The sequence below is a fragment of the Dioscorea cayenensis genome, chromosome 18, assembly GCF_009730915.1.
Source record: "Dioscorea cayenensis subsp. rotundata cultivar TDr96_F1 chromosome 18, TDr96_F1_v2_PseudoChromosome.rev07_lg8_w22 25.fasta, whole genome shotgun sequence".
NCBI lineage: Eukaryota > Viridiplantae > Streptophyta > Magnoliopsida > Dioscoreales > Dioscoreaceae > Dioscorea > Dioscorea cayenensis.
This window is the reverse complement of record NC_052488.1, coordinates 20,590,953-20,600,442: the sequence shown is the minus strand read 5'-3', so window position 1 is coordinate 20,600,442 and position 9,490 is coordinate 20,590,953. Positions and strand designations below refer to the sequence as shown.

The 9,490-nt window shown below is 36.9% G+C and overlaps 2 protein-coding genes and 1 non-coding gene across 3 annotated transcripts; all 3 read left to right on the top strand.

Annotated features, from left to right (window-relative positions):
* The first annotated feature begins 560 nt into the window (after positions 1-560).
* Positions 561-2,846, top strand: LOC120282899 (pectinesterase). The gene is made up of 3 exons (XM_039289730.1): positions 561-1,456; positions 1,595-1,755; positions 2,152-2,846. Exons 1-3 carry the CDS (start codon positions 561-563, stop codon positions 2,844-2,846), a joined length of 1,752 nt encoding a protein of 583 aa, XP_039145664.1.
* Positions 1,803-1,874, top strand: TRNAH-GUG. Its single transcript has one exon. It is a non-coding gene; the product is annotated as a tRNA-His (tRNA).
* Positions 2,847-7,534: 4,688 nt separating the features above from the next.
* Positions 7,535-9,375, top strand: LOC120282570 (pectinesterase 3-like). Its single transcript, XM_039289409.1, has 2 exons — positions 7,535-8,533; positions 8,662-9,375. Exons 1-2 carry the CDS (start codon positions 7,603-7,605, stop codon positions 9,339-9,341), a joined length of 1,611 nt encoding a protein of 536 aa, XP_039145343.1. The 5' UTR covers positions 7,535-7,602; the 3' UTR covers positions 9,342-9,375.
* The last annotated feature ends 115 nt before the right edge of the window (positions 9,376-9,490 follow it).

The following is a 9,490-nucleotide window of genomic DNA, read 5'->3' as shown; positions in this document are numbered from 1 at the left end:
TATTATAAAAAAAACTTGTTGTAAAAGCATGCGCCGTAATGCTCCCTCCAATAGGTTTGATTCGCAGCCCAGCAAAGATAGCAGACCCATCAACTTATGCAACAACTTGATTGGTAATGACAACAGCAACACCAAACTGCATTCAGAAATTCAATTAATGGGTAATTTGGATTATTAATAATTCAAGCCATCAGATGAATAGAAATATAAAAAAAATTTAAAAAATAATTATTAATATATTATTTACCCAACAAGGACATCCCCAAAAATGTAAGGCCGAGATTCCTTTTACTAGTATTTAGTTATTTTTAACAAGTAACAGGTTGGCGGGAAAACCAGAAACAACGGTCATAAACGGTTTTCACCAACCTCAACTAACTTTCAAACAGCTAATCCTAAACTCTCTCCCTTCCTCTCATTCCCTGATCTTACCCAAGGCCTTCCTCTTTCCTCTACTCTCCACCTCTCTCCCTCTCTTCTCCCTGTCTCCTTCTCCTCCCTCTCTGCCTTCACAGGATTGCAGAGAAAGGGGGAAAAGAGATCAATTCCAATTCAAAACCATGTATGCCTTTCAGGACTTCAATGACTACTCCTATGAATCAGAGAAAAGGAAATCAAGGAAAAAGAAGCTCATTATTATTGGTGTCTCTCTGTTAGCCACCACCCTCATCGTCACCGCAGGTGTCGTCGGTGCTCTCTTTTACACAACCCATGAACCGAAGAAAGACGACAACCGTAATCTCCATTCGGTGTCAAAGTCCGTCAAGATGATGTGCTCGGCCACCGATTACTCCGGTGTATGTGAGTCATCCCTTTCCAATGCTGTGAACTCAAGTTCTCCGACCCCAGAGGACCTCGTCAAGGCCGCCATTGCCGTCATTGCTAATGAGGCCAAGAAGGCATTCAGCCGGTCCGAGCTCTTTAAAAGTAAGAACCCAATGATAATAGGAGCCATTGAGGATTGCAAGCAATTGTATCTAGATTCTAAAGAAGAGCTTGAGACCTCACTCAAGCACATTGTCGCCGATGGGCTCGAGAACCTCCCGAAGAAGTCACACGATATTCGAACATGGCTGAGTGCTGTGATGTCTTACCAACAGACTTGCATTGATGGATTCCCTGAGGGAGAGTTAAAGACGAAGATGAACAAGGCTATGGATAAGGCCAGACAACTTACTAGCAATGCATTGGCAATTATCAAGGAAGCGACGAACTTTTTCTCGACGTTGAAGCTTTCGAACTTTAACCGACGTCGGTTGCTGGAGGAGGAGAAGGAGGAAGTGTTTGTTGATGATGATGGTTATCCTTCTTGGGTTGCAGAAGGGGATAGGAGGATGTTGAGGTCGTATAGTTGGAAGAAGCCTACACCTAATGTGACTGTGGCCAAAGATGGAAGTGGTGATTTCTTGAACATCACTGATGCACTTAATGCTATGCCAAAGAAATATGAAGGAAGGTATTAAGTTAAATGCTTTTGTTAATTGGATTTTGCACTTGTTTATATATATATGTGATGATGATGATGATGATGATGATGATGATGATGATGATGATGGGTAGTAATTGGAGGTTTTTTTTTAAAATTTGTGAAAAGGTATGTGATATATGTGAAGGAAGGAGTGTATGAAGAGACAGTGAATGTGACGAAGAAGATGGTGAACGTGACCATGTATGGAGATGGTGGTAAGAAAACCATCATCACTGGGAGCAAGAACTTTGTTGATGGAACCAGAACATTCAAAACAGCTACATTTGGTTAGTATCCTTATTTCTATAACTTATTTGGTACTCTAGCCAAAAATGTGGCTGTAGTTTAGTGGTTAGAATTCTACGTTGTGGCCGTAGAGACCTGGGCTCGAATCCCAGCAGCCACATCTATTTTTTTTTAAAAAAAATAAAAAAAACAAAGTTAATCCTCATTTTAAAATTATATATATAATTATTTTTTTCTAAAAAAAAAAAATAGTGAGCTAGCCCATCTAGTGTCATTTGAACCTTTGGTTTTTTAAATGAGAAATTTATTTTATCTCCATCTATCTGTCCTTTAATTTAAACCGTCTCTCTTAATAAAATAAAAAAATAAAATAAAATAAATAAAACTCAATGATAAAAGAAGTTAATTATTCATGATGTGCATGGTCATGCATGCAGTTGCCTCCGGCGCCGGCTTCATGGCAGTGAGTCTATGCTTCCGCAACACCGCCGGCGCGGCCAAACACCAAGCCGTCGCTCTCCGCGTCCAATCCGACCAATCCATCTTCCTCTACTGCCGCATGGAAGGCTACCAAGACACTCTCTACGCTCAAACCCACCGCCAGTTCTACCGCGGCTGTGTCATCTCCGGCACCATCGACTTCATCTTCGGCGACGCCGCCGCCGTCATCCAAAACAGCGTCATCGTCGTCCGCCGCCCTCTCTCCAACCAACAAAACATCGTCACCGCCAACGGCCGCATTGATCCTCATGAAACCACCGGCTTCGTCCTCCACAACTGCCGCATCATCCCTGACCACACACTCACCTCCTTCAACATCTCCATCAACAGCTACCTTGGCCGTCCATGGAAACAGTACTCTAAGACCATTATCATGGAGTCTCGCATTGGTAGTTTCATCCACCCTGATGGTTATACTCCATGGAATGGTGACTTTGCTTTGAATACTTTGTTCTATGCTGAGTATAATAACACTGGGGAGGGTTCTAATGTTACCAAGAGAGTGCCATGGCTCGGTTTTAAGGTCATTTCCAGGTCGGCGGCGAAGGGGTTCACGGTGGCTAATTTCTTGCAGGGAAGGGATTGGATTAAGCGATCTGAAGTTCCTGTTCGTTTTGGTCTTTTTCATTAGTTTTTTTTCTTTTTTATTCTGCTTTTGTTATTGTTGTTGTTTGTTTGTTTGTTTGTTTGTTGATGATTGTTTGGTTGTGATGTTGATTGAAGGAGCTAGTATGATCAGTTCATTTGGGGTGGTGATCATACTGATGAGTGATGATGGACGTTGTGGTATGTAGTGATTGAGCGAGGAGTTTGATCATGCATGCATGGTTTATGTGTATGTGTTGGTTTTATACTATATAATTTAATGGTTCATTAATTGGGCCAAAACCTGCAAAGAGAAGGCCTGGGGGTCTTCATTTTATATATTTGTTGTAATGTTTATTCAAACACTTATTGAGTTATTTCAATTGGGAGTACAATTAATTAAAATCTGCACTTGGGATTTATGCATTTGCAATAATCAACTATTTGAAATTTCTACCAATTATAATAATAATAATTATTATAATAATTATTATTATTTGTTTGCAAAGGCAACATGCATATATATATATATATATATTATATCTCGTTCATGTGTAAGTTATTGTCTCGAATGTGCTTTTATTTCGTAGGCGCGCGTGTGAACAAGGGCGCAACATCACTTATGAGTTAATTTATTTAATGAAGAATTAAATCTTTACTGTTCTACACGTCACTCAAGAGATTCATATTAGTGTTTTTTTTGTTGCTTGGGTTAAGTGGCTTTGATTTTTTATTATTATTATTATTATTATTATTATTATTATTATTTCATTAGAGATAGTCAGATAGAGAATATTTATGATCATTTTTAAATTTTTTTTAATGAAAAGATTTTATTTTTAATAAAAAAATTTTGTGCCGAAAAGAGTATATAGCTAGCATTGGGTTAATTAACCTGATGAACAAAGCATTCATTCCCATGCAGAGGGTACGGTATTCAAATCGCACCTAAAGCATGGTGGGCAAGGGCACACTCTTAGCGGGCAAGTGGAGGTCCCTTTGTGCACATGTACCATTAAAGGTCCCCATGTAAAAGCATGTTTACAATCCAATTCTTGTATCATTAGGCTATGCATCTGTTTTTTATTAGGAAAAATTACTATTTACCCCCTACACTGTTTAAAATTTTCCAAACAACCCCTGCAAGTTATGAATATCGCGGACAACCCTTCCTTTATCATTTTACTTCCTTTTTACCCCTTGTAGGTCACTTGGACTGGGTCCATGTTGTGAAATTTCATCATTGCCCTTAAAAATGGTGGGAAAAAAAATCGTCCAATCACATCATGTCTAACATTTTTTACATTTCTTTTTTATTTTTTGAAACAAACTTTGGAAGACTTTTATCCTTGTCATGTCCCTGTTTCCGTTTAAAATTATACAGTTTTTTGTTTAAACATAAATGTTTCCATTTAAAATTATCAAGTTTCTGTTTAAATATATCCAGTTTCAGTTTAAACAGAAATGATTTTAGTAGGTATTCGGATTCTACGAGCGTATCCGTCCCACCTCACAGTCACCGTGACGATTTAGTAGGACTTCCTTACTCGTTAGATCATTTTGAAGTTTTGTCATTGCATGTCGGACAACGTTATGTAGGCGCTAACCATTTAAAAAACTCACTTCACTACCACGAGTGCGGACACAATCGTAGATCTTGCAAAGAAACTATCGCCAACTAAGCATAAATGATAACTCATATTCGTTACATATGTTTGCCACAAACTATCGCATATTATTGTACATTTTGCTCGTTATTTATGAAAATCGTTTTCGTAAATAAATGCAAATTTAAAAAGAAATGATGAAATTTAAATAGAAACTGTCGTAGTTAAACAGAAACATTGATATTAAACATAAACTTTGAAACTTAAATAGAACAATCGATAGTTAAAAAGAAATAACAATATTTACATTCAAAATTAAGCCTGGGCGTCCTAGACAAATGTGGATCGAGTCGGACATCACAATGAAATTGCAAAACAATCGAAAAATCTCCTTCAACACAATATTATCGCTTTTGATTATGTACACAAACGAAAATGAAAAACAAACAAAACTCTTGCTAAAAAATCTTCCTACAAACTACAAGATCATCTAATAGTCACACCATGAAACCGAAAAATTTCTCTTTCTAATAGAATACTTTAGAAATCAAACTAAAAAGAAACCCACAGAATATCAAAACAAAAGGAAACTGCACAACATCTTCAACGGCATCCACCTCGTCTCAATACCTTGGAGCGCAAACTAATGAAATGCCAAAGAATTGAGTGGGAGTTCTCCTTCGAGGCAGTGGTCCAATCCTACAGAAGATGTCCAGGCAACGACAACTTTGAAAAAGGAAAAGCTGAAGAGATGAAGAGAGAAAAAAGAAACCAGCACCAATAATAGTGTTCTCTGGGGATTAACCAAGAAAAAAAACTGATTCCTCTTAAAGAGAAAAAATTATTGCAGCAAAGGGCGTTATGGTCAAACCACGTCTCACTTGTCACAACTTCCCATGCAAGGGATAATTTTGTCCAAAAAATTTAAAACTAACTCCATTAAATGTTTGGGGGGTTTCAAATTCATTGTATTTAAAAGGAAGGGGTTTTTAGGGATTCCCAAATTAATGGGGTGTTTTTGGAAATATTAGAAACATAAGGGGTTATTTTGGTAATTTCCACTTTTTATTATTGAGATTGTCTTATTTGTAATACATATATATAATGACAGTAAAGACTCCACTAGTTATATATAATTAGAAAAGATTATATGTGGACGTTCGTAGAATGTCCACAGACCAGTACCCATTCATTTGCTACAGTGAAAGCATAAATAGAGTTGGACGGTTCATATTTATTTAGTTACTGTGCACAAATTGATTGAACAGTTTGATCTAGTTTTGATTTTTTAAAATGATTCAACGGTTGATAGCAACGTTCTTTTATTTCAATTCTATGAATGTGCTTAGATGATTGAAGCTCATATATAATTATAAAGAAAAACTTTGATAATGTCATTTTTAAAAGAAACGAAAACATGTCTACTTTTATATGTATGGAAAATAAGTCTTAAGAACGATTACTTAGACCTTATTCGAGTAATTAATCAATATGATTAATATCTTATTAATGCTTTGTCAGGGAGGATCAAACAAATTCAAGGATTGCAATTTGGAGCATTTCTCGACCTTTATCTCTCAACAAATTCTCAAATTATTGAATAATTTTTCTAAAAAAACAAAACTTAATTAAGAAGACATTTGAATCCATCCATCAATGGCTAAACTCCAAAGACAACAGAAACATTGAATGATGGCACAATAAAAGACACTAGATAGAAAATTAATTTCAAATCCTATAAATTATGATAATCATGTAATTTTTATTATATAAGTTTGACACTATAAATATAATATTCGAAATGCGATGTAAATTCTCATTTTTAAAGTGCTACTTTCTATTGCCGGCCAATCTTCTTCAATGTGTAATTACTCATCTATCCATGCTCAGTCTCTAATTTTAGTCTTTAGTTGATGCATTCAACAAGCTATAAGACTTCATCATATTTAACTCATTCAATGTATTTATCATATTATAAATATGACCGATTTCACATATGTATACAATTTAAATTCTATAATTTGTTGAAATTATATCTCAATTCTAATGATGTTTTAATAGCAACCTAAAAAATCAAAATGAAAATAACTCAATTATGCTAAAGTCACTTGATTCAAGTGATTAGAAACATTAACACATGTCACTCGTGTGATGTGCAGAGTGACGAGGGTTAGAATCCTCGTATGGCATGTTAAAGGCATTAACTTACACGCGTACGTCTGCGATTCTTGACAGTCATATTCGTTCAAGGCATTAACTCAAGCGCAATAGACACCTTTGTGTAAAAACTCTATTACATGCAGCTTGATATCAGACATGAGAAATGAATAACAAATTTTTTTTTTAAAGAATTAGACACATTTGACGTCTTACAAAGAAATACATGACCTACCTTTTTTTTTTTTAAAAAAAAAATCAATTAACATATCAATTGCTCTATATTAGTGATAACAAATGGTTGATAAGAGAAAGAAGTGATAACAAATTCTACATCAGTGATAGGATGCTATGGAGAGCCTTACAAGGGTTGGAAGATGAAGTCACTTGGAAACTAGTTGAGGTTATTAGAGAAATCAATCTACTCAATAGATATCAAGACAATCCTTAGATAGATCTCATTCATTGGGAATGGAATAGAATAGCTGCTAGTATTGTAGGGTAAGACTTCAAAGAACTTCAAATATCTCTCTATCACCAAGGATTGGAAAAACCCCATTGGTTTTTGAGAACTTTTAATCAGTTCGGTCTATGTTTTTAGGAGTTTTGCTCATTTTTTTAGTTTTTGTCTTCTTTGTTCTTTAAATTCTATTATTTGTCTTGTTCCTTTATTCAGTTTTTTTTGTTTGTGTTCCTCTTCTAGTTTTTTTTTTAATAAATAGCTACTTTACAGCTCTTTCTTAAAAAACTGCTCTACTTGATAAGAAATAGTCACAACATCAAGGGCATTTATGTCAATTAACAAGAAAAATACCAACTCTACCGACATCAAGTTTCACAAAGCCAATTGGCGCCAAAGTGAAACACATCCAATACACTATAAACAACCTCCTCCTCATCCTCTTCCTGCCAATCACTGCTGCATCAACCATGGAGACAGTCAATTCATTCAGAGGCTATGGAAGGATGAAGGAGCTAGTAGAAGACTACGAATACCGACGAAAGTCTCGCCAGCGTCTCATCATTGTTGGAATCTCTATGCTCTTCCTTATCATCATCATCTCCGGCGCTGCCATTGCCGTGATGGTTCACCGGCAAGGCACCAATTCCACCACCCAAAACCCCACCACCTCCTCATCCAGCAGCATAAAAGCAGTGTGTGAAGCCACAAGGTACCCAAACTCATGCTTCTCCAGCATCTCTTCAAAGGAAGGTGCTAATAAGACCAGTAATCCATTAGAAATCTTCAAGATCTCTTTGCAAGTGGCCATGAATTCATTATCCAATGTGTCTTCTTGGTTAAATTCATACAAGTCTCAAACAAAGGATAAGAATATCATGGCAGCTCTTGATGATTGTCAAGAGTTGTTCGCCGATGCAATGGATACACTCAACGATTCACTAGTGTCTTTGCAAGACTTCGATGTGGCTAAGTTATCGTCATCATCATCTTCTTCTTCATTGTTGATCAGTGACTTGCAGACATGGCTCAGTGCTGTTGTCACTTATCAAGAAACTTGCATAGATGGTTTCGAAGGTGATACAAGGAGAACGGTGGAGGCGGCGATGGTGAACTCTACGCAGCTCACTAGTAATAGTTTGGCGATAGTTGCGAAGGTTTTACGGTTACTTATTGAAAATTTTGGAGGTTTTAATTTGAATAGGAAGTTGCTGCAAGTTGATGAGAGGAGAGTTGTTTTCGAAGAGATGAAGCTGAAGCCTAATGTTACAGTGGCTAAGGATGGGAGTGGTGAGTTTAAGAGTATCACAAAGGCTTTGGAGCTAGTTCCTAAGAAGAATATGTTTCCATTTGTGATCTATGTGAAGGAAGGGGTTTATAGTGAGTATGTTGAAGTGGAGAAGAGCATGTGGAATGTTACCATTTTGGGTGATGGCATGTACAAGACTGTTGTGACAGGGAGCAAAAACAAGGTTGCTGGCTCAACAACCTTCAAATCAGCCACTTTCAGTAAGTTTATTTGGGTTAATTACTCCACAATTCATGAAGAAATTTACCCATTTTCTTGAGTTCCTTTTGCTTGAGCAAATGTGTTTTCAAATTTTATTAAATTTGTTATTTGTTTTTCTATTCTACAGTTGTTTCAGGCCGAAGATTTACAGCAATAAACATGGGGTTCGTAAACACGGCTGGGCCGGACAAACACCAAGCCGTCGCTCTTCGATCAAGTGCTGATCAATCGGTCTTTTACCGATGTTCATTTGTCGGATTCCAAGACACATTATACACTCACTCTCTTCGCCAATACTACCGAGAATGTGATATCGTTGGTACCGTAGATTTCATCTTCGGTGATGCTTCTGTCATCTTTCAAAACTGTAGGATCATGCCAAGACAACCAATGCAAGGGCAAGCGAACACGATTACCGCACAAGGACGGATAGACCCGAATGAAAACACCGGAATTGTGATACAAGCTAGTACGATATCGCCATTCGATAATGTGACGGCCGATACGTATCTAGGCCGACCATGGAAGGTTTATGCAACAACGATATTTATGCGGTCTGTGATCGGAGAAATGGTCGACAAACTTGGCTGGTTAGAATGGGAAGAATATGTGGTGCCACCTAAGACAATAGATTATGCAGAGTACCACAACACTGGACCAGGCTCTAGTGTTGCAGGAAGAGTAAACTGGCCAGGTTACAGGCCTTCAATTACTGGAAATGAAGCCAAGAAGTTTGGGGTGGATCCTTTCATTCAGGGAAGTCAATGGATTCCATCTACTGGGATTAGTTTTGATACCATTTCTTGATTTTTTTGTGGATAATTAATTATTATGGTCCTTATGTATGTGTTAATTGTTTTAAGAGGAATTTAATTTGATAATGGCGTTAGATGTCAACTTTATTATACTTTCATCTTTGAATGCTATGCTTTAGAATATATTACCAATCTTTTCAT